The sequence below is a fragment of the Ambystoma mexicanum genome, chromosome 1q, assembly GCF_040938575.1.
Source record: "Ambystoma mexicanum isolate Mex_15411 chromosome 1q, UKY_AmexF1_1, whole genome shotgun sequence".
Classification (NCBI taxonomy): domain Eukaryota; kingdom Metazoa; phylum Chordata; class Amphibia; order Caudata; family Ambystomatidae; genus Ambystoma; species Ambystoma mexicanum.
In genome coordinates this window covers 34,588,662-34,612,205 of record NC_090922.1, presented here as the reverse complement: position 1 = coordinate 34,612,205, position 23,544 = coordinate 34,588,662, and the positions used below count along the sequence as shown (strand labels likewise).

Below are 23,544 nucleotides of genomic sequence, written 5' to 3'. Positions count from 1 at the left end.
AGAGGTTGACTGCCATATATAGTAGGATGGGAAAGAGGGGTTGAGGAATATCGCGTCTTACCAGTCGGTGTTCCCGTTCTACTCCTCAAAGGCCCCCCATCCAGGTGATCCTCCCGCACTGGTCCACCCTCAGGAACTGGATCCAATAGCAATGGCTGTGTCCTGGCCACCTGGATGACAGATCCCCAGGGACTAAATTGGGCGACACCTTCAGGTTTCTCACAAGGGGTAGAGATACTCTCTGATGGAGAGTATTGTTTATGCTGCATGGCCCCTGAAAGGGTGTCATTAAAGAGAGAGATTTCTTTAGCCTTTAAAATATGGGATTTAGGAGAGCAGGGGCGTTGAAGATTTTGAATTTTCAATGCCTTTGGAGAGTGTCTGGGACATGTTTTTTAATAAAGCTACCTCATTTTCGAGCTATTGGAAAGGGCTGTCGAAGCGTCTCTTTTGACGCACGTTCGCGGGTACCCGAGGGGTTGTCTGGTTTATTCGCAGTGTCGGGAACAGACTTCGACGTCTGTTTTGGGGGCCTGTCTTTGGACCTTTCCTTCGACACTGCGTATGGCTTAGCGGTTGATGAAGTGGTCAACTGTCAGCGATGTGGGGTGCTTTGTGTGGCGTGCAGTGTGAGTGTCTGAGCCGCAGGGTGTCTTCTCTGTAGCAGAACCGTTGGCCTGCCTGACAGAGTCGGGGGCTCGCACGCGGGAATCCGTCTGGTCCCGATCGCCCTCAGCGTCACTTAGGACGCTGATGCTGCCATCGCTGGAGGCTCCCTCCACGTCAATGGTGGCTTCGGCCTGCATGGCGTGGTGGGCCCAGCACTTAATTTTACGGTCCTTTAGTGTCTAAGGATAGTATTACAGACGCACGCGGTCAATGACCTTTTTTCGAGTTTCGAAAACAAATAATTAAATACTGTGCGACTACCACTAGATGTCGGCCTATAAATACCTGCAAAATGATGAGAAGGCATGCTGTGATTTAACATCTACTTCCAGGGCGACACACAGACACACACAGACACACACACCCCTACCTAGAAATCCCAAATTACCCACTGTAATGGATACAACCCACAATGTACACTTCTCTTTGGCATCGGGAGGGTGAGGCCTGGCCACTCACCTCCTACTAGAGGCAAAAAGAGAGATTATGTCAAACCATCAACCACTGGCATGTCAAAGTATGGCATATAAAATTAATGGAGAAACTGACCTCTAGTTTACTGGGATATGATAAGAAAGTTCTGGGAGTCTCTCTACCAGCACGAACACAGCACACTGACCTGTTCTTGGTTGGATGGCCCCTGGGAGAGTCTCAACCAAGTCTTTAGCTCACTGTCCCTTTCACAAAGAAGAAATATCCCTGCAAATCAGTATTTGTCCTGCCCTGGGGCAGTCCAGCACCGAAATGCTAGGCAATTCTCCTCTGAACAAGAGTACCAACAGCAACCCCATACACGTACTTTAGCCTTGCTGGGCATCCTCAGTGAGGTCGAGCTGTACCTCTGAGAACAGTGAGCAAGGGGTCCACGTCTGGATTCCTCTGGTAACTTAGGGTGGGATCCAAAGTTACTTAATATGCAAAACAAAGGGGGTTCTGGGAGTCTCTCTACTAGCACAAAGACAGCCCATTGACCTGTTCTTGGGTGGATTGCGCTCGGGAGAGTCTCAACCAAGTCTTTAGCTCACTGTCCCTTTCACAGAGAAGAAATATCCCTGCAATTATACTTAAAGATTTACACCTGCTCTGATGCAGGCGAGAACTCTTGCAATATGACTTCCATCTGATAATGCTTCTTTTGCTAAGAAATCAGGAACCTAAAATACGCTTATATATGCCAAAAAGGAAACCCATCAGAAGCGATGGAAATGAAAGCGAGCACTCCTGCACCCTAGGGGAAGAGCTTCATTGTAAAAACATGCACAGTGAAGTCTAAAGTCTTGCCCAAGGAAGAACAGTTGTTTAAACATGGCAGTTTAACATTATCTGTTCAATATTATAATGCAAGGAAAATACATAACATTTTCAATTCCCAATCTTTCCCCCACACAACAATGCCACGAGACGATCAGAAGAAGGCAGAATACAGCAAAGTGCCATATTCTGCAATGGGTGAAAGGAGCAGAGGAAAACTGCAAATGAGGTAAAGAAAATGTCAAACAGCAGTGGATGAAAATTATTAGAGGTGGGATGTCAGCTGGGTATATGCATGGGCATTAAGCAGCTTATGTATGTCCATCTCCGAGTGCGCCTTTTTATGGTTTCCCTTGTACATGGAATTTTTCCGGTCCATACCCTGGTACCTCAAGACATCCCAAGGACCTGCAAGAAGGGGATCTGGACTCCTAAGTACACGTGCGCTTGCTCTGACTTCGGTAAGTGGTATAGGCATGCCACCAGGACTGCATTGGTCCAAGAAGATGAACACACAGATCATGTAACTAGTTAGTCTATACATTTCGGACTTTATAAAGTGGTCAGAATATGAATGACAACCATACATACTTACAGGGTTTGAAATTGAGATTCAGTGTGCAGGAGCTAAAACCAGCTCCTCTGTGTCGGGCGTCCCCCAGTAGGCAGCAGCTACTGCAGGAGAACCAGGAGCTACCAGAGGTGCTCCTTTAACTTTGTCCATTTTGTATGAACCCTTGTATTTAAATGTGTATTAGATGTGTTCTAATTAGTGTTTATTAACATTCTCAAATACTCAAAGTTAATGTCACATTTACATGTTTGGAAGGCACCAGTTGGCTATAGGAGCCAAATGTAGCTCCTGGTAGCTGTTGGTTTCAAGCTAACCAGGCTCTACTATGCTAGAAGCAGGAGCTAAATAGCTCCCAGCTCCCCTCAATTTCGAACCCTTTACTTACTTGCCAAGTGGGGCCCTAGAAGAAGAAAGAACAAATGGGTTAAAGTCAAGTTCTGGCCAAAACAAAAATTTCCAATTTCATTGTGGTAGGGTTTTTATTGAAATCTTTTTTTTTACATATTAGAACTGAGAAAGATCAATAAATTAAAAGAGTGGAAGAGAAGATATCCATCTTAAAGCAGAGTAATACATTAAGAGTGGAAGAGGGCAGTGTGGAACATATTTTAGCATATCCAGAATCATCATAAGCAGTTCTTGGGAGATATACTCCAGCAACCCATTACACTAATACCTAAAAGTGTTATCCTGAAGTAGGGTGTTATATGAAATTTGCTTAGTTGTCAAACAACTCACTTCAATTATAGATACCTTCATTAAATACACATCTCATAATAGCCAAGTATCCAAAACATACAGGATGAAAACAACAAGGAAAACTAAAACTCTGCAAGGTGATTTACCAGTCCAATAAAACAAGACTTTCCAATAAACGATTATATAAATAGTTACAAATGAATGAATACTTTAAGAGACAATGTTGTGTCAGGACGGAAAAGGACAATCTATTTACAAGCCACAAAAGCTATCTTTAAGTTCACTGATCAATGATCAAGTTCAAGGCCTTAGTCCGGTGAGGCCGAAGGTGTTCTCTCCACTGTAAGCCACATACAAAAATCCATCTTCATCTCGTTCCTTCTCGTACAACTGTCCCATGGTTAGGCTTGGTAAATAGAAAAAGAAGAAATTACAAATGTTGTTCAATTGATAGAGTCGAAAATGCAATTTGAAATCTATGATGAAGGCATTCGGACGAGCCAACAGAGACATTCAAATAATCAGTCATCAGAATAAGCAGGGTCATCCTGTTTATATACATTAAGGTATATGCAATGCACTTAGTACATGCTGAGTGTAAGCAAAGTGGCCATGGTATTGTCAAGTGTAAACTAAGGGCCAGGGACACTGACCAATGGCCAATTAATTGACCAGAATATTGGCAAAATGTAAAGTAGGTGACAAGGGAAATGTCGGAATACAAACAGTGTTGACTGCATGTAAGTGCGCTGCCTACATGCAAAATCAGTTTGAATTTCATGACTTGTATGTGAATAAAACGTTGGGTGAATAGGAACAAAGGGGCCAAACAATGGGGGAATGTAAACAAAGCATGGGATACTGTGAACTAATAGACCAGGTTTTGTGGGAGCAAAAAGGTACCAGTAAACTAGAGGATTTTAAATAGTGGTAATTGCAAACCAACACCAGAGGACCTTTGAATTTAAGAAGAGTCAACGGCATCTGGCAAAAGGAAACAAAGTGCTGTGACTATTGGGGCAAAGATGAAAAGTCATACTACCGAGTGTGCGTGCAAAAGAGACTAGGCAAGATAAACTAAATTGACTTGGACTTCAACAAATAAACTAAGGGAAGGGTATAGTGGAAGGGTCAACAAAATAGCCAGCAGACTGACAAACATATATATTGATTAGTGTGAAGCGGGGAATCACATATGGGGAAACTAATCCATGTTCACCATGGTTAATGACTACACAAAAAAATGACCAGCACATTAGTGTAAATTAAGTGAACAGTCACTGTACGTGTCATCAAAGGACAGGAGGATATGGCCTAGGAGAACATTTAATTTTGTAAAAAATGTGCCATTATGGCAAAGGAGCATTGGAGTGTTACTAAATAATTAAGTGCCAAAGTCAACAATATCATGTAACCGTATGCAGATATTTCCAGCAACGAAACTGAAATCTAACAGCCTCACCTAGACTGTGGGACAGTCTTGTCCACGAACAAGAAGATTGCTTTCTCTGATGGCAGCTGGATTCGTTTCCTGATAATCCACATGAACTGAGCCACAGTAATGTCAGAAGGAACCAGGTACTTTCTTTTATCGATGTCTACAATCTGTGAGCCAGAGACCTTCTCTACAATGACCTGAAATGCAAAACAAACACAATGTCCATCTCTGCTACTAAATATAGTTCTCTCATAAGCAAGTAGAGCCTACCAGCTCTAAATAAGGCTTTCATTCGTAAAACTGGTGAACAATATTTAAAGTGAACAGTAAATAACTCTAACACTTGCACAGAGGAAGGAAAGCTTCCTAACAAACCATTGATGAGGGACACAGAAAAGATAACTGTGCTCATATGGGAAATATAAAATGTATGTGTGTGAGTGAGAAGCTCATTCCGAACAGGGCAGCACTGCAGCCATGATTACTAATATGACGCAACAGTGCCACGAAAAGCCACGATTATTTGGCACAAGTTGTACAAGTTGAGAAGGTAGAGCGGCTGTGGCACATGTCCCTTTTGTAGCACAGCGTTGTCCATTGACGCAGATAAGTGACACGTTATCTGATGGCAAGATTTACCTGAGAACCAGAGGGAATGCCATGTGGGACACGAGTTATCAGGCAGTGACTGCTAACGTATGGTTGATTTACAAAGGTGGGGAGAGCATGACATGGTAGGGGAAAATGGAATAGTACAAACAAAAGGCCTGGTGCTGTAGACAAAGGGATACTCTGCGGGTTTACTTGTCACTTTCTCTACAGCTGTAAACCAATCAATCTTTGACTCTTAGCTGCTGCCGCCTTGTACAAAGTTTGTGATTAATGTGCAATTCTGACATAGGCAAGTTTAACAAAGTCACATTAGGTAATTAATGTTCTGTGAAAGTCCAAGGGGGCACCAAGGAATACTGACCCATTGTGTGAAGTATTACATTGAGGCAGTATGTAGGGGATTCACTAGATGCCTGCCATAGGTCCAAGGCCATTAATGTAATGCAAACAGTGGATGCACCTGTGTAGCCATTACACTGCAATATGGAGACAAGGGAGATTAGTGAGTCTGCCCCACTTTGCCACACTTGCATTTCCATCTATGAGACAACTCTTCACACACCCATCTCCCCGAATAAAAGGTAGCATGAACCCGAATTTGTGACCCACCTGTGAATGACCTTATTTCGAAGACAGAGAAGAGACAGAAGCGCGGCCATGTAACGCACAGAGTCCGCGAGTGCAAATGTGATTCGTCTACTCATGCAGATGCAGCACTGCAAGAGAAACCTACTTATGATCCACAAGAGCATTCCGTAGTTATCCCCCCGCACACACCGGTGAGACACAACCTCTTGCCATGGAGCCATGTACCTGCGCCATTGCTGCCATCTAACTTCACAATATAAGCATTTGATTGCTGACCCACAGTCCCTCATTACGTACAACTGCAAACAGCGTATTAGAAGTCAGTCACACGTGGAAGCACTTAGTCGGTTCGGGAAAACACTGGCCCAAGAAATATTGGACAGACGAATAGCCAATTCAGGGGATAGTGTCCTGTTTACAAAGGTCCTCCAACTCCTGTTCCTCCCCCCTCTCCCCCCTCTCCTCATCTGATTCCAAGTCTTCCAGGTGTCGAAGACTGCGCGACAGGTAATCCTTCTTCTTGTGTGCAGTGTATCTATCTCGGGGGGAAGCCACAGTGAATGCTGGTAAACAGCGGTCCTGTGGCTCCCTTCCCGCGATTAGACAAGTAGTGAAGGGAAAAAGCCTTAACAGGCAGAAAAAACCCTTCGAGAAGAACAGCAGATTGAACGTTCCACCGATCCCCGCTGGATACAGAGTCCTTGGAGGTAAGTAACAGAAGTGTGCAGGGAGTAGCGGGATCAGTACCAGATGGAGCTCCAAAGCAAATGCAATACGCTGGAGGACGTGACCAGCGAAACTCACCTGCGGAGAATGGAGCTGGGCCGGAAGCAGCCGAGCGAGGAACCAAAGACTGAAGGAAGGAGGAGGAGGCGGATGCGGGAGAAATCCGCTAGCAGCTCAGGAGAGAAGACACAGAGAGAAAGGGTAAGCAAGGAAAAGGAGAGAGGAGAACGGACGAGACAAAGAGAAACAGTCCGTGAGGGGGGCGGACAAGAGAAAGCAAGAGGGGCGGCCCGCGAGGTCGAAAGAGAAAATACTAGCGTCTGACCCAAATAAGCGAGGAAGCGCAGCTAAGGGGTTGCAACGCAGCAACCGCTGGGGGAGGGGATGTTAAGTACCTCCCAGCGGTCGCCATGTTGGAAAACCTCTAGAGCGGCCAATACGCTGGGGGAAAGAAACGTAATGGAACTATCCGCTCGGCTTCCCGACTCGGAGCCGGCAACGCGGATAGAGCCGCCAAGATGGGCGGCGGATGACAGTATGCCTCCCTCCAGGGCGCAAAACCCCGGGTTTATGAGGGAAGAGAGCATGAAAACGAGCCAGTAACCTGGGAGCGTGGATGTTCGAAGCAGGTTCCCAGGAGTCCTCCGCCCTTGGATGCCCCTTCCAAGACACTAAGTATTCCAATATCCCACGATAATATCGGGAATCCCGCAAAGCAGAGACCTCATGTTCATCTGAGAGATTCCCCTGGGGGACGGGTCTCTGGTGGACATCAGGGAAAAAAGGTTTGAGAAGAGAGGCATTGAAAACAGGATTAATGCGGCTCAGGTAAGAGGGCAATTCAAGCCAAAAGGAGACAGGATTGACCTTGGAAAGAATAGAAAAGGGACCCAGAAAACAAGGAGAGAGCTTAGAAGGGTGAACCCATCGTGGCAAGAATCTGGTGGATAACCATACTTTGTCCCCTTCCTTCCAATCAGGGCAAGGTCTACAATGCTTATCTGCTTGAGTCTTATTGTACCGGCGACTCTCCTCCAAGCACCGTCTGGCGGTGACGTTCGCATCAGATATAGCCTGCAGGACTTCTTCAGCCGTCGTCGGGGAGTTTGTAGGCAATGGTATGAGAGGAAGGGAGGAATGAGGGTGCACTCCGTAAGTGCAGAAGAAAGGGGACAAACCAATGGCAGCATGTGAAGAGTGGTTATAAGTGAACTCAGCCGTGTGGAGCAGGGAGACCCAATTGTTCTGGAGCCGATTGCTGTAACACCTAAGGTATTGCTCCAAAGTGGCGTTCAGACGCTCAGTCTGACCATTAGTTTGTGGGTGAAAGTCAGAGGATAAGGCACGTTCCATACCCAGGCGGGAGCAATGAGCCTTCCAAAACTTGGAGACGAACTGGCTGCCTCAATCAGATATGATTTTGTCTGGAAGTCCATGGAGTCGAAAAATATCTCGGGCAAATACCTCAGCCATCTCGATAGCGGTAGGCAGACCAGGTAAAGGGGAGAAATGAGCCAATTTAGTCATGGTGTCCACGGTCACCATAATACATGTACAGGAATTGGATACCGGAAGGTCAACGATGAAATCCGTAGATACCAAACCCCAAAGACGTGTAGGAGCTTCCGGTTGGGTGAGAAGACCCAAGGGCTTGCCAGAGAGGGGTTTAGCCATGGCACAAACCGGGCAACTGCGTATATAGTCCTCCACATCTCTCTTAAGTTCTGGCCAAAAAAAAGATTGAGCAACCAATTCGGAGGTGTTGTGCTTACCACGATGGCCTGCAGTGAGTGTGTCATGGCACCAACTAATGACCTTTGGACGTAAGGAACCAGAGGGAATATACAGCCTATGGTTGAGATATAATAAACCTTCCTTTTCATTATAGGGTGTCTTCCCGTTAGATTGAGGACCTAGACCTTCCGCAGATACCCCAGCCCATACGTCCTGAAGAAAAGTATTGACTAGGCCCAGAATCTTATTTCTGCGGAACATAGGCACAAGGGCTTGTGTCTTCTCCTCATACTTGGAATCCTTTCGAGAAAGGGCATCTGCTAACGTATTGTTGGTACCGGGCAGGTAAGTGATCTGCAGATCGTATTGGGCAAAGAAGTACGCCCATCGGGCTTGTCTGGAGTTGATGCATTCCATGTTTTGCAGGACTTTAAGATTCTTATGATCCGTTCTGATGATAACCGTATGTTTAGCTCCCATCAGTAGATGTCGCCAGTTCTCACATGCTTGTTTTATAGCCAATAACTCCTTCTCCAGTACCGAGTAGTTAAGATGGCTGGGAGACACCGTTTTGGATAGATAGCCTATGGGATGCTCCCGACCTTCAAACTGTTGCAGAGGAACTGCTCCAATAGCCATGGCAGAAGTGTCTGTCTCCACAATAAATTGCTTGGTCTGGTAAGGGTGGCGAAGAATGGGAGCAGAACAGAAGAGGTTCTTTAGACGATGAAAACTTAGTTCTGCTTCTTCGGTCCAACGAAAGGGATTGTTCCCTTTCTTGACCAGACGAGTTATAGGAAGAACGGTATCAGAAAAGTTAGGGATGAAAGTGCAGTAAAAATTGAGAGACCGAGAAACCTTTGAACTTCTTTGACCGAAGACGGAGCAGGCCAGTCCAAGATAGCTGCCACCTTACCGGGATACATGGAGATGCCTTCTTCAGAAAGCCGATATCCCAAATAGGGAACTGAAGATGCGGCGAACACACACTTCTCTGGTTTGACGAGGAGCTGATTGTATTTAAGCCTTTCCAGTACTTGTTGGACGTGTGTTTTATGTACTTCTAGATCTCCAGAAAAAATAAGGATGTCGTCCAGGTAGATGATTACCGAGACTGACAACAGATCTGAGAACATCAGGTCCATGAACCATTGGAACGCTGCAGGGGCATTCACCAAGCCAAAGGGCATGACCCTGTACTCATATAAACCAAACGGAGTGCGGAAAGCAGTCTTCCATTCGTCCCCTTCAGCTATTCGTAATAAATGATAAGCATTCCTGGGATCTAATTTGGTGAACCAACATGCTCCTTGCACTGCCTCGATGATCTCGTGAATCAATGGCATGGGGTACCGATCTCGAATTGTAACTTTGTTGAGTCCTCAGTAGTCAATACAGGGACGTAATTCAGTAGAGTCTTTTTTTTTAAAATGAAGAACAAACAAGCACCAGCAGGGGACTTAGAAGGTTGGATGAGCCCGTTCTGCATATTGACGTCCAAATGGTCTCTCAGAACTCCTCTTTCCGCTTGTGTTAAGGAAAACATTCTGCAGAAAGGAACCAAAGCGTTGGGTTCTACGTCTATGGTGCAGTCCTCCGGCCTATGGGGAGGTAGAGACGCTGGTTTTCTTTCGATGAACACCTCATGGTAGGGAGAGCAGTATAAGGGTAGGGTGTGTAACCCGGTCAACTGTTTGGTCAACACAGTCATGTTCCGAGGATCCCCACAATTAGGGAAGCAATGGAGTTTGCAGTATGAGGAACACAAGTTCAATTGGTTCTCCGCCCAGTTTATGTGTGGGTTAGGTCTTCTGAGCCATGTGATGCCGAGAATAACCGGAAAGTGAGCAGCTCGAAATATGTTCAACTTAATAACCTCAGAGTGTTGAAAAATGGTAACTGAAAGTTCTTCGGTAGTATGAGTAATTGGCCCTGAAGAAATCGGAGAACCGTCAACTCCCTCCACCTTCTGATCTTCATTGCGAGGCAATCTGCGAAGACCCATCTGTTTGATCCATACAGTGTCTACAAAGTTCCCTGCGGCACCGCAACCTAAGAGTGCTAAGCACTCGACTGCCTTAACGTAGACATCAATGAGTACCGGAAGGACCTACAAGGGGCTGAAATCGAGAGAGAAACGTAGGGACTGAATGATGGACCAGGAGCCCCTCGGAACCAAGTGCCTACTGGTGCTGAGGGAGTCTGTTTCCCTGTCGTTTCTGTGGAAGTTTGGTACATTCTTTGAGGAGGTGTTGGTCTGAGCCACAATAGGCACATAGGCCCTTCTCTTTCCTTCTTCTTTCAGCCGCCGATAAGGGTCCTCTTGTGGATCCGATTTGCATGGGCTCGTCCTGAGTGTGAGAAGAGGAGGAGAGGGCTGTAGAGGAAATCACAAGTCGGCTAGATGGACTGTAGTTCTCTGTTTACGTCGTTCCAAACGCCGTTCTTGTATACGATACTCAATTTGTAGAGCGGCAGAAAGCAAGTCAGAGAAAGAAGGTGGTCTGGTCGCTCTGGCGAGTTCATCCTTAATTTCCTCTCTGAGGCCTCGCCGGAATATGGCATATTGTGCCTGTTCTGACCACCCAGCACCCGATGCCAACGACTTGAATTCTGAAATATATGACAGGACATCAGATGACCCTTGTCGAATATCTAACAGATCTTCACAGGCGGTATAAGTCAACTCTGGTCTTTCAAAGGTCTGTTTCAACAAGGTCTGAAACCCTGCAAAATCATGCAAGATAGGGTTGGAACCGGTCACCAGCGGAGTAACCCATGCCAGGGCATTGCCGGTCATATTGGAAATCATAAACCCGATCTTAGTTTGATCGGTGGAAAACAAGCAGGGCCTGAAAGTGAAGTATACTATACAAGCCTCCAAAAATTGTTTGACTTTTTTAGGGGTTCCATCGAACTTTCCTGCAGAGAGAGCCATTACCGGAAGTTCTGGAGATGGAGGTTCCCGAGTTGAGATCATCTGTTCGGGACATTTTCTGCCTTGACTGTTTGCAGCTCTTGAGACATTCCTTGGATAGCTTTCCATAGTTCTTGAATTTGCTCTTCCGCTGACATTTTTTCAGGTTGGCGTTGCAATCTGTCCTGTTTACAATGGTCCTCCAACTCCTGTTCCTCCCCACTCTTCTCACCTGATTCCAAGTCTTCCAGGTGTCGAAGTTTGTGCGACGGGTAATCCTTCTCCTCCTTGTGTGCAGTGTATCTATCTCTGGGTGAAGCCACAGTGAATGCTGGTAAACAGCGGTCCTGTTGCTCCCTTCCCGTGATTAGACAAGTAGTGAAGGGAAAAAGCGTTAACAGGCAGAAAAAACCCTTTGTCGAGAAGAACAGCAGATTGAACGTTCCACCGATCCCCGCTGGATACAGAGTCCTTGGAGGTAAGTAACAGAAGTGTGCAGGCAGTAGCGGGATCGGTACCAGATGGAGCTCTGAAGCAAATGCAATACCGCTGGAGGACGTGACCAGCGAACCTCGCATGCGGAGAATGGAGCTGGGCCGGAAGCGGCCAAGCGAGGAACCGCAGACTGAAGGAAGGAGGAGGAGGCTGCGGGAGAAATCCGCTAGCAGCGCAGGAGAGAAAACACAGAGAGAAAGGGTAAGCAAGGAAAAGGAGAGAGGAGGACGGAAAAGACTGAGAGAAAAAGTCAGCGAGGGGGGCGGACAAGAGAAAGCAAGAGGGGCGGCCCACGAGGACGAAAGAGAAAATACTAGTGCCTGACCCAAAGAAGCGAGGAAGCGCAGCTAGGGGGTTGCCATGTTGGAAAACCTCTAGAGCGGCCAATATGCTGGGGGAAAGAAACGTAATGGAACTATCCGCTCGGCTTCCCGACTCGGAGCCACCAACGCGGATATAGCCGCCAAGATGGGCGGCGGATGACAGATAGGCTTGGGAGAGGGGGGAACCACAAATTAATGACCTAACTGAACAATCAGAGTGATCTGCCACCCTACAAAAAGGTACAGAGCCAAGCAGAGGGTGTCACAGACCAGACGGCCATCCCAGAGGAAGGGGGATGGTGAGCTTAGGAGAAAGCCAAAAGCCTCCTTCCTTTCAACCCGACCCTCACAAGTGCAACTGGGCCATTTCCGCTCCTCCACCTCATTCTCTACCTGTGGCGTCCCTCAGGGCTCTATCCTATCGCCATGGTTCTTCAACATCTACCTAGCCCCTTTTGCCCACTTGATCTCCACTTTGTCTCATTTCCAGTGTTACGCTGATGACACACACAGCTCTCCTTTAAGCTCCCATCGTATACCTCCTCTCTCATGGCCGACTTCTATTCAGGTGTGGTGCTCTTCAGTAAGAGATCCTTCTTATTGGGATGCTTGCTTCCTGTTACAACCCCCCCAGTCACTGGCCACCCTCCTTGGGCCCCCTCCCCTCACCCTCTTGTGAGGCAAAAACCTTGGGGTCATCTTTGACTCATCTCTCTCCTCTCCACACATCTTGGACGTTGCCAAGAAGTCCAGCTTTCAGCTCCACCCATCCCCAGAGGCATTCTCCCTTTTCTCACCTTCCCCCAGAAGCTCAATGTCTCCAGAGCTCTGGTTCTTTCTAGGCTGGACTACTGCAACAGCCTCTTCCTCAATCTCCCTCTTTTCTCCCTTTGCCCCCCACAACTAATCCAGAATAGGGCTGCAAGACTTATTCTTGGCCTCAAGCCCAGGAACCGCATCTCTCCAGCCCTAAAATCTCTCCACCAGCTCCCGGTGTCAGCAAGGATCAAATTCAAGACCCTTCGCATCATCCACATGGCTGTCTGGGGCCTGGGATCTCTCTACATCCAGCTTTCTCTATCTAAATACCTCCCTGCTAGAGTTCTTCAGTCCTCTAGCTCCGACTCTCTGCAGGTCAGATGTTTCGCCAAGCAGAGAGTGGGAGGTAGATCCCTTTCCTCGGCAGGTTCCTCCCTCTTGAACAGCCTTCCTGGCCCCCTCAGACTTGAGCCAGATCTTCTTAAGTTCCCGCAACTTATCAATACTTTCCTTTTCTCCTCTTCCTTCTCTCTCCCCTCCTGTGCTAATGTGCCTCTGCCTTTTTGACTGGTTGCCTGGTCCCTTCTGGGTCATAGAGGGGCCAGACCTCTCCGGACCAGTCTCCCCCAGCATCCCTTACCAGCACTTACCCTTGGGCACCTTCCCCGGACTAGCCCGAACCTGGTCCTCCCTGTCCTTCGCACTTATATTCCCCGGGCACTTGCCCTCGTTGGCCCCCCTCAGCACTTGCTCACCCCCTTTGAGCCCCCCCACCCCTGCACTTCACCATCTCCCAACCCTGCCCCCTACTCCTCCCTCCACTGCACTTATCACCTTTGTCTTTGCACTTGCATGGTAGGATTGTTACGAGGACAATATAACCGTCACTGTTGTTTTTCTTTTCCTATGTCGCCCCACCACCATTTTGTGTCTTGTGGCATCTGGACGCGCTTGTCTATTGGTGCCATACAAACGACCAATAAATAAATAAAATAAAATATATCTCGGGCAGAGACCAGAAACAGTGAAGGAGAAACTAAAACTGTCAATAATCAAGATGCTGTGAAAAGACTAGAGCAGACACAGAGACCAGAGACTGTTACCCAGAAGGGCAACCTATGGTTACTGGGTAACAATAAAAAACCCTGCCAAAAAATATGTGGAATAACTACTTATTGGTACAAGTGTGTAAAATGGTATCAGTTGACCAGGAGGGTGACCTCAGGCTAGAGGGCAAGTGGGGGGAGAAGTACTTACCGGTAGGTGAAGTCAAGTAGCAAGCTGGCTGCTATAGCCTTGAGACTGTCAGTTCTGGAATTTTAGGGAAGACCAACATTCCCGTAGATAGGTCTGGAATCACACCGAGTTAGCCCATTCTGACACCTTTAGTACTAGTATCCTTTATTATGTCTTTATTGTTTCTCCTTTGCCCTACAGGTGTTAAGCCATAATGTCCCATTGAATAGAAGTGTTGAAATCAACTAACTACTCCTGTGCTACTCAGTAAATGATTTGATATGTCATTTATAAGGCACCTGTACACAAGTGTTTCTATGAAGACCTAGGTGGGATACTAAAGCCCTACAGTGCCTTTTCTCACTTACATGTATAAAAAGGGCATTTTACAAATAAGATAAAAACCACAAATTACACACAGTGATGGAATAAAATCTAACCCCTTTACCCTGGTTACATTTCCTATAAATAGTTTTTCAAGAAAAGAGAGCTGGTCAGTAGATTTCTGTGCGAGCCCCTGCGCTCTGTGGCACGCATGAGCAACCTGCGATTTGACGAGTAGACTGCTTTCACTCCGGAAAGCAGTCGGCTCGTTCAGTCGCAGGATCTGGGACAGTTGGCACGAGCGGCGCTCCAGCAAAACAACCTTTGGCCGAAGCGGTGCTCCGTTTTATTCCGGGCCATTCATTCCCTGCGCCGATGAGGGCCATTGTCTTCATTTGTGTTAATGCAAAACAGAACATGTGCACTTCAATTCAACAAAGTAACAAACATCAAAGAAACAAAAATGTGCAAAGTTTATTACTACTACTTCCATGTTCATTAAACTAACATTACACGTTGTGTGTGTGTCCAGTGTCCGCCACAAACACTTAGGCGTTTACCGCCCGTATTATAAATACTGTATGTGTTTTTTTGCGCAAATGCATTCCGACTCTCGTTTAAGGAATGCTAAAGCAAATGATACAGCAGCACCTTACAATGCTGCGGAACCGTGAATGGAAAGAATGGTCAGCGATGATGACCACTTTGTGCATTAGGTGTGGGCGGGCGAGGCCTTGGTCTTCTGAAATGTGTACGCAATGTTTGCTTTTCAGCTCGATCCAAGAGTGCTGGGCGCAGCGGCCCGGGGCCAAACTACATGTTCGTAGATTGTGGGCTTCGAGAGCCTTTTGGGCAGTGTGCCCTGATTGACTGGCCACTCTGCCAGCTTGCCTCGCTACAAAAAACATGAAGCTATGCTAAACTGGCACGATGTTTTAATGCAGCTTGCTTTCTCCTGTGTCTCAAGCAAAGACCATTGAGCAGAGTGCACAGACTATGGGGTGCGAGAGGCGCGAATGAGAGCGAGGCGACTGACCCACGCGAAGCTCCGACTGCCTGGCCACCCACTAAGTTTGCACCAGTACAAAAACAGTCCAGGCGTTCGATTCGAGCAAAGCAGAAGGTGAGCTCGAGGACGAGTCGATGGACATAATGGGGTATGTGGACAAATCATGTATTCCTTCCCAAAAGCCAAAGTGCAAGAAATGCGCACAGTATACCTCCACCATTCACTAAAGGTTTAACTTGTTTGGGCACTTACCTAAAATAGTCAGTAAATACCTTGCTGCAATCCACCATTCTAGTATTGCTAAGAGAGCATTGCAAGGAGCAGTTCCAAGACACAGACATCCGTATGCTTGAGGAATGTAGGGAAGCACATGAGATATAAGCACTATTATACAGAGGGATTTAGTGAATGCTCCATTAGCCAATTCCTTAGTTTTGAAATAGATGCGCATCCAGTCCATACATACCTTCTACATACTCCATAGCATTGGTAAGGCTATTAACACAGACGGGCAGGAAGCCATTCAACAGATATGTTGTATGAAACAGACACCAGTCCATTTGTTTAAAGCACTCAATTATATTTTGACGTTTTGCGCGAGGTTACGTGAAAAGCTGACATTTGAACCAGCAAGTCATTAGGCACTACGAGAGTATGCAGAAGTAATCAGTGAAGCTCAGAAGCGCAGTGTCCAAATCAGGAAAATGGGGAGGAATTGGCTCGTTGGTGCTTCTGGCAATGAGATGGTATGCACACTAGTGAGGCCCTGGCTCAGAGTTCACCGTTTAAAGTGAATCCGAATGTGGTAGATGAAGTGCCAAACAGGAAGGTGTGCAGCATATTCAGTTTGATCATTCTCAGGTTAGCCCAGATATCAAAAAGGACAGCAAAAACACGTTTACAACCTGAGTTGAAAGGGATGACTGGAACAGCGTAGTGTGATATGATATGATATGGCATTTATAACGCGCCTATACACAAGTGTTTCAAGGCGTGAAAGATCAGGGTGGGAAAGATCATAAGGAAGAAAGACACAAACAATGACATTCAAGAGTACAGAGCACACAAACAATTAAAATAGTCTCAGGGCCAGTGGGTCGGTCCAATGAAGCTAAATTAACTACCACAGTAGATGGGTCATTAAGCATAAGTTCAAATTGAAATTTGGAACTGGCAGCCACACTACGTGGGAGTGCCAAAGTGGTACTGGAAACAGTAGGAGAAAAAGAGTAGGCCTAAATCAAGGGACGTACGGGTAATGTGGCCTCGGAGGCAGTGGACATTAATACCAGATGAACTTCTGGAACCAAAGATGCTGGCATAAGAACATCTTTGATATAGTGTGCATCTGAATCAACTAGGTTGCAAATTGCTGAGGTAGAACTAATTAGGCTAAGAGGTTTCGGGGGCCCTTCACAGAGCCATGTCTACAAAGCACAAACACTGATAACTAAAGAAGAATTGGCAACGAGGACCAATTGAACGTAAATCAACACCCATTATCAATAATAGTAGGTTTCATGATAATGACGTTCGGCTTTTGCATCACAGTTTTAACTCATACATACATTTCATTTCTCACCTGCAGATGATTATTACCAACGATGTTCAACTGGCTGAATATGTGGATGACAGATTGGGTACCAGCTCTAGTATTAGCTTCAAGTTTCCGCTGGTGATAGATTTAACCAATCCTTACCAGGAACATTCATGCAACCTGGAATATGACTGTTTTGTGGTAATAGCAAGTCTGACAAATAATCAACATAGAAAACACACTGGGGTGGGAGATTTGGGAAAATAAAAATGCTGAGGTCAGGTGGATATACAGGTCAACAGGATTTGGAAACATAAAAAACAATGTTTAACAAGCAAAAAGTTACTAGGCGGTAAGCGAGAAACTAGGGTGCCTACTGAAAAGGAACAACATTCTGCAGGTGGGAAAGGCTTACACTGGTGGCAGCGGTGGGATGCTTATGGTTTTAAGAATCAGTGTATAACCGTGCCACTTACAAAATATCTGCACTTTATTAGATTAAGGTTTGGGTGTATACAAAATAAGTGCATTACAAGCAATAGAGTCTATTGCAATTGGTATATTGACTCGGATGAGCTTAGAGGCTCTCCAGAGTGCTTGTGAAGCCAGGGAGTTAGACTTTGTGGATAAGTCTAGGGCGGAGCTGATAGCTGCCCTGGTGGACTACCAGACCGATGGTGAAACTCTTGATGAAGGGGGGAATGCAACCACTGAGGACTCTGCCCCTGGGGTTTCTACTGAATCTGTTTCTGGGAATGCCGCCATTCCTGCTGCCTCTGTTCCAAACCCCAGCAATCCCTTGGAGCATGAGTTATTAAGGATGAAATTGGCCTTTGAATATCGCAAGTTGGAAATAGATGCTGAGTTTAAGAAGGAGGAGTTGGTTCAACAAGTGGAGCTCAAGAATAGGGATCTTGAACTCAAGAATAGGGATCTTGAACTCAAAGACAAGGACACTGAATGTCAGAGAATCCAGCTAGAGAAAGCTTGAGTGGAGACTTCAGCGAAACCCAGTGAGAGTGTCAGGTCCCCGGCAACCAAATTTGTGAAGGATTTGGTTGGTGTGTTTTCGGAGGGTTCTGATATCCTCCAGTGGATTGAAGCGTTTGAAATGGCTTGTGCAATTCATGATGTTGACAAAAGAGATTGGGCTAAGTGTTTGCTAAGCAGAGTGCCTCAAACTGGATATGACTGTATTCTGAAGCTGAGTGTGGAAGAAAGGGGTCAGTATGAGTGTATGAAATCTGCTTTGATTGCCAAGTTTGGCAAGACCCCTACCCAAAACCTTAAAAGGTTCAGGGATTTAAAAAAAAAGAGAGAATGTGTCTTGGGTTGACTGGGTGAGTGCTGCGCACATGAATATGATGGGGCGGATTGATGGCTACAAGGTGAATACTTTTGTTGAATTGTCCCACCTGTTGTTTTTTGTGCATTTTTCTGAAGCCTGTTCACCAGAACTGCGTCAGTATGCTGCTGACCAGAACATTTTGGATCCCTTTAAGCTGGCTAGGTTTGCTGACAAGTGGGTCTCCCACCGGTTGTCCCCTAAGGACTCCAGTGGGAAGGACAAGGACAAAGAAAAGGGGGCCTCTCAGAAAGCTGTTGAGTCCCAAAAGCAGTCACAGTCGAATAAACCTAAACCCTCCTCTCCTAAAACCCAAAAATCTAGTGGGGATAAGTCATTTGTGGGTGGGAATAAGAGTAGTGGTCCACCTGCTGCAAAGCAGGCTCCCGGTGGTTCCAGTACCGTACCCCGCACTCCCGGCACTTGTTGGGACTGTGGGGCTCTGGATCACAAAAGGGGTGACTCCAAGTGTAAAGGTAAGGCACTCGGAGTACAGGCTGTCAGCCTGACCTACCCTTATCCCATGTCCGAGGTGGAGGCCAGTGTCCTCCCCTCCTCTACCGGAATCACTTTTGGTGCTCCCGTAGAGATTTCCTTAGTGTCCCTTGGGGCCTGGGACCAGTACGCGGAAGTACTGGCGACTATCCCACAGAACACCGGTAGATTTTTGAGAAGTGTCCTCCTGAATGGCCAGCCTTCTACTGGTTTGAGAGACACTGGGGCAAGCATGACAGTGGTGGACAGGACCCTGCTCAAGCCAGAGGACTATGTAGATGCTCCTCTCAGAACCACCAGGTTAGCTGGTGGGCCTCCCAAATTATCACCTGTAGCCCGAGTCACCCTCATAATTGGAGACAAGACAGCAAAGCTTCCTGTCCTGGTTCAGGACAACGTCCCTGCTAACATTCTGTTAGGTAATGATCTAGTCGAGTTGGGATTGATCGCGGATGGTCTTCCCATGACTGCTGCTGCGGTCACTAGATCACAGGTGACACCGGGTCTGGCTGTGAGTCAGGTACCCGAGCCGAAGGTGCGGTCTAAGGCAAGACGAAGGAAGAGCAAGAAGGCCACCTCTATGGAGGGAGCTCCTTCCCTTCCTGCTGTTCCTACAGCACCTATTGGGATCCATGCTCCGGACGGGCTCGGTCCAGTGGTACACCACATCTCCCTGTGGGAGAAGAGCCAGAAGACTCTCCTGTGGGAGAGGTTCTCAACCCGGAGGATCATCCCGATCTTCAATGCTTGTTAGCTGAAGGGGGACCCTCCCGGGCAGACTTCTGTAAAGGACAGAGAGAGTGTCCCTCTCTCTCGAGGGTCTGAGGAAACAGGCCCTGTCCCAGGCACAAGGAGAAGTGCCTAGGACATTCCGGATTTATTGGGAGGGTGAGCTCCTTTTAGTGAGCCCACTAAGCCTGAACCTGGTGCCCTCAAGAGGTTGGTGGTACCCCAGGTTTACAGGCCCTTCCTACTACAGTTGGCGCATGAGGTGCCCTTGGCTGGTTATCTTGGTACCAAGAAGATTAAGAGGCTTTCTGCCCATTTCTATTGGCCTCAGATGGGAGTAGAAGTGGAGTCCCACTGCAGGACCTGGCCAACTTGTCAGTTGTCTGGCAAGACTGGAGGCAGTGTCATTGCCCCACTGCAGCCATTGCCAGTGGTTGGCACACCAATTGAGGGTGGGCATCGACATTGTCCCTCCCACGTCAGGTGGACATCGGTTCATCCTGGTTTTGGTAGATCATGCCACCAGGTACCCTGAGGCTATAGCCCTTCGGACTGTTACGGCCAAGGTGGTTGCCCGGGCCCTCCTGGGCATTTTCACCCGTGTTGGATTCCCCAAGGAGGTTGTCTCTGACCGAGGATCCAACTTCATGTCTAGTTACATGAAAACCATGTGGAAAGAGTACGGGGTAACCTAAAAGTTCTCCACCTCTTACCATCCCCAGACCAATGGTCTGGTCAAGAGATTTAATAAAACTCTCAAGGGCATGCTAGTTGCTTTGGAAGAGCCCCTAAGGAGTAAATGGGATCTCCTCCTGCCATGCCTGCTGTTTGCTTACAGAGAGATACCTCAAGTGGGTGTTGGTTTAAGCCCCTTTGAGTTACTCTTTGGACATCCCGTGAGGGGGCCTCTTGCCTTGATCAGAGAAGATTTGGAAGCCACCCCTCCGGGTCCCGCCAAGCAAGTGGGGGACTATGTGTTAGGCCTCAGACGGAGGATGACACAGATGATGGGTCAAGCAACAGCGAATCTCAAGGCCAGCCAGGAATTGAACAAATACTGGCATGACCTTAAAGCATCGCAAGTGGATTGGACTCCGGGACAGGAGGTCCTTGTGATGGTGCCTACCAAGCCTCGGGCCTTGGCAGATAAGTGGACTGGACCCTTCAGGATAATCTCCAAGATTGGCGAGGTCAATTATCTGGTTGACATGGGAATCCCAGGGGGGGGCCCCTCAGGTATTCCATGTTAATAGGCTCAAGCCTTTCCACAGGCGAGCCGAAGTCTCATGTCTCTTGCTGGCTTCAGAGCAAGAAGAGGATGAGAGTGAGCCCCTTCCTGATTTGCTGCATAGCAACCCTCAGGATGGCTCAGTGGAGGGAGTGCAGCTCTCTCCAGATTTGACAACCAAGCAGCAGAGGGCCTTCAGGACTTTGCTCCAGCAGTATGCCTCTCTGTTTTCGCTGACGCCAGGCCTTAAACCGTGGTGTAAGCACGAGATTGACACTGGTGACAGCGTGCCTGTCAAGAGCAGGAGCTACCGAATGTCAGATACGGTTAAGAACCACATCCAGGCTGAGGTCGCCAAGATGTTGGATCTGGGTGTTATTGAACCCTCAACCAGTCCCTGGTCCAGTCCTGTGGTCCTTGTCCCCAAGGCAAGTTCCCAGGCAGGTACCAAGGATTGGAGGTTCTGTGTGGACTACCGAGGAGTCAATGCCGTCACCAAAACTGACGCGCACCCATTGCCCAGGGCTGATGAGCTCGTGGACACCATAGGTGCTGCCAAATTTGTGAGCACCTTTGACCTCACCTCAGGCTATTGGCAAATAGCTCTGACGGACCATGCCAAGGAAAAGACGACATTCTCAACACCAGAGGGACTCTACCAGTTTAGGGTCATGCCTTTTGGGTTGAAGAATGCCCCTGCCACCTTCCAGAGATTGGTCAATCATGCTCTCAGTGGGCTGGAAGCCTTTTGTGTGGCTTATTTAGATGACATTGCCGTCTACAGTTCCACTTGGGAAGAGCACTTGACACATCTGGGTAGAGTGTTGCAGGCCTTAAGGAGGGCTGACCTCACTATCAAGGCCACCAAGTGCCAGATAGCTCAGGGGAAAGTCACGTATCTTGGTCATGAGGTAGGAGGGGGTCACATCCAACCCCTCCCCAGTAAGGTACAGGATGTACAGGACTGGGAGACTCCCACTACTCAAATCCAGGTGAGAGCCTTTTTGGGCCTCACTGGGTATTATCGCAATTTCATGGCGGACTATGGAACCATAGCTGCACCACTGACAGCTCTGACTTCACCCAAACAGCCTAGGAAGGTCAATTGGACTGAAGACTGTCAGAGGGCCTTTGATGGCTTGAAAGAAAGTCTGTGTCGGACACCCGTGTTGTGTGCGCCTGACTACAGCCGACCCTTTATCGTCCAGACGGATGCCTGCGACACCGGAATTGGAGCTGTCTTGTCCCAGTTAGATGACAAAGGGAGAGAACATCCTATCATATTCAACAGTAGACAACTCAAGGGTAGAGAACTTAGGTGGGTTACTGTTGAAAAGGAATGTTTTAGTATAGTTTGGAGCCTTAGGCGTTTTAGGCCCTACCTTACGGGGCCTACCTTCAAGGTCCAACCAGATCATAAGCCCCTGAAGTGGCTTATGCAGATGAAGGGTGAAAACCCGAAACTGTTCAGGTGGCCCATTAGCCTGCAAGGGCTAGACTTCACCATAGAGCACAGACCAGGGAAGAGTCACAATAATGCAGATGGCCTTTCCAGAAGGTATGTTGACCGTCTGGATGAGGGTGTCTGTCCAGTGGGAGATTAGGCACCCTCCACCTCAGTCAGGGGAAGGGGGACTGTGATGCTGGAAATGCATCGGAGGGACAGGGCCTCCGTATCCTTGTCCTTTACTGCTTTTTATCGTGTGTTCTTTCGTGTTTTCCGCGCAGGAGTTCATGTGGGACACCTAGCAGTGCAGCTCTCTCTCTTTTGGTTTGGTGAACGGACCCGTGGGATACCCTTATGGCACCGATGGGTGGGGTACAACCCTGTGCCCCTAGTATATGTTTTTGGGCACCTATGGGTGGCCCACAGAGCAGGGTATGGGCTGGTGGCAGCTCCATGCTGAAATCGACGGTGCGCGGAGTATCCTCCATTTTGGGATACCCCGGCCCTGCCATTGGGATCAGTTGATTCCTGATGGAAAACAAGATGGCCCCTGTGGCCTCTTGCTTTCTATTACCCATTACCTTGTTTTCCCAAAGTCCTGGGAAGCCCCGACTCTGTCCCTTCCCCCTGACTGGCTGTTGGATGGAAGTGCCATATATGGTGTTGTTGTGAAGGCCCGGCCAGACTAGCTGGAGCCTTCCCAGAGATGTATGTTGTGGGTACCTCCTGTGGGTGGGACCTGGGTGAATAGAGTGTGTGACGAATATGCATTCTGTGTTGTGGGTGTCTAGTATCTGGTGGTTGACACAATGACGGAGACAACCCTGCCCGAAACCGGTATGAATGCAGCTTGGAGTGTTGAATGGCTCGGTACTTGTCCCAATACACATAACCTGTTGTGAGTGTCTGGAGGGAAGTGGATGGCCCGAATACCTCGTGTGCCTGATTGGCTGTCTGCCTGCATGAATTCCCGTAGTCGTGATTGGATGCTTGAGTGTGACCCAGCGGAATGAATTGGAGATCAACAGTATATCTGGGGACCTCTCACTGCTAGGAATCGTGTTCAGAAGCTGAAGTCCACTACGACGAGTAACTGGAGTAACTGACGCTTGACCTTGAAGCCCTGCTGGACGAGAAGAATTGCTTTTGCTCTCCTTCACAATCTGAAAGCTGTGTTTCCAAGGACTGACCCAGAGAGGACCTGGTAAGGCGCCCTCTTCCCGAGCTACGAGGGACCATCGTGCACAGCTGATCTTTGCCAAAGCTCCCTGGTAGACAGACCTTCGACAGGCTGCCGACCTGATACGGGGACTGCAGCGGAACTCCAAGGAAAAGCACTCGGACTGTTGTCCGCCACTGTCGACGACCGCCGTCGCACACCGGAGCCGCCGTGCTCCCGTTTGCCTAAG

At 47.9% G+C, this 23,544-nt stretch overlaps 1 protein-coding gene across 1 annotated transcript in view; it reads right to left on the bottom strand.

The window, feature by feature from the left end:
* Positions 1-2,954: 2,954 nt before the first annotated feature.
* GABARAPL2 (GABA type A receptor associated protein like 2) overlaps positions 2,955-23,544 on the bottom strand; it is a 100,411-nt gene continuing 79,821 nt past the window's right edge. Inside the window, exons 3-4 of the mRNA XM_069635459.1 lie at positions 4,656-4,828; positions 2,955-3,599 (exon numbers count right to left, since the gene is read on the bottom strand). Of these exons, the coding sequence (XP_069491560.1) occupies positions 3,494-3,599; positions 4,656-4,828 (279 nt within the window). The 3' untranslated portion in view covers positions 2,955-3,493. The remainder of the gene's footprint in view (positions 3,600-4,655; positions 4,829-23,544) is intronic.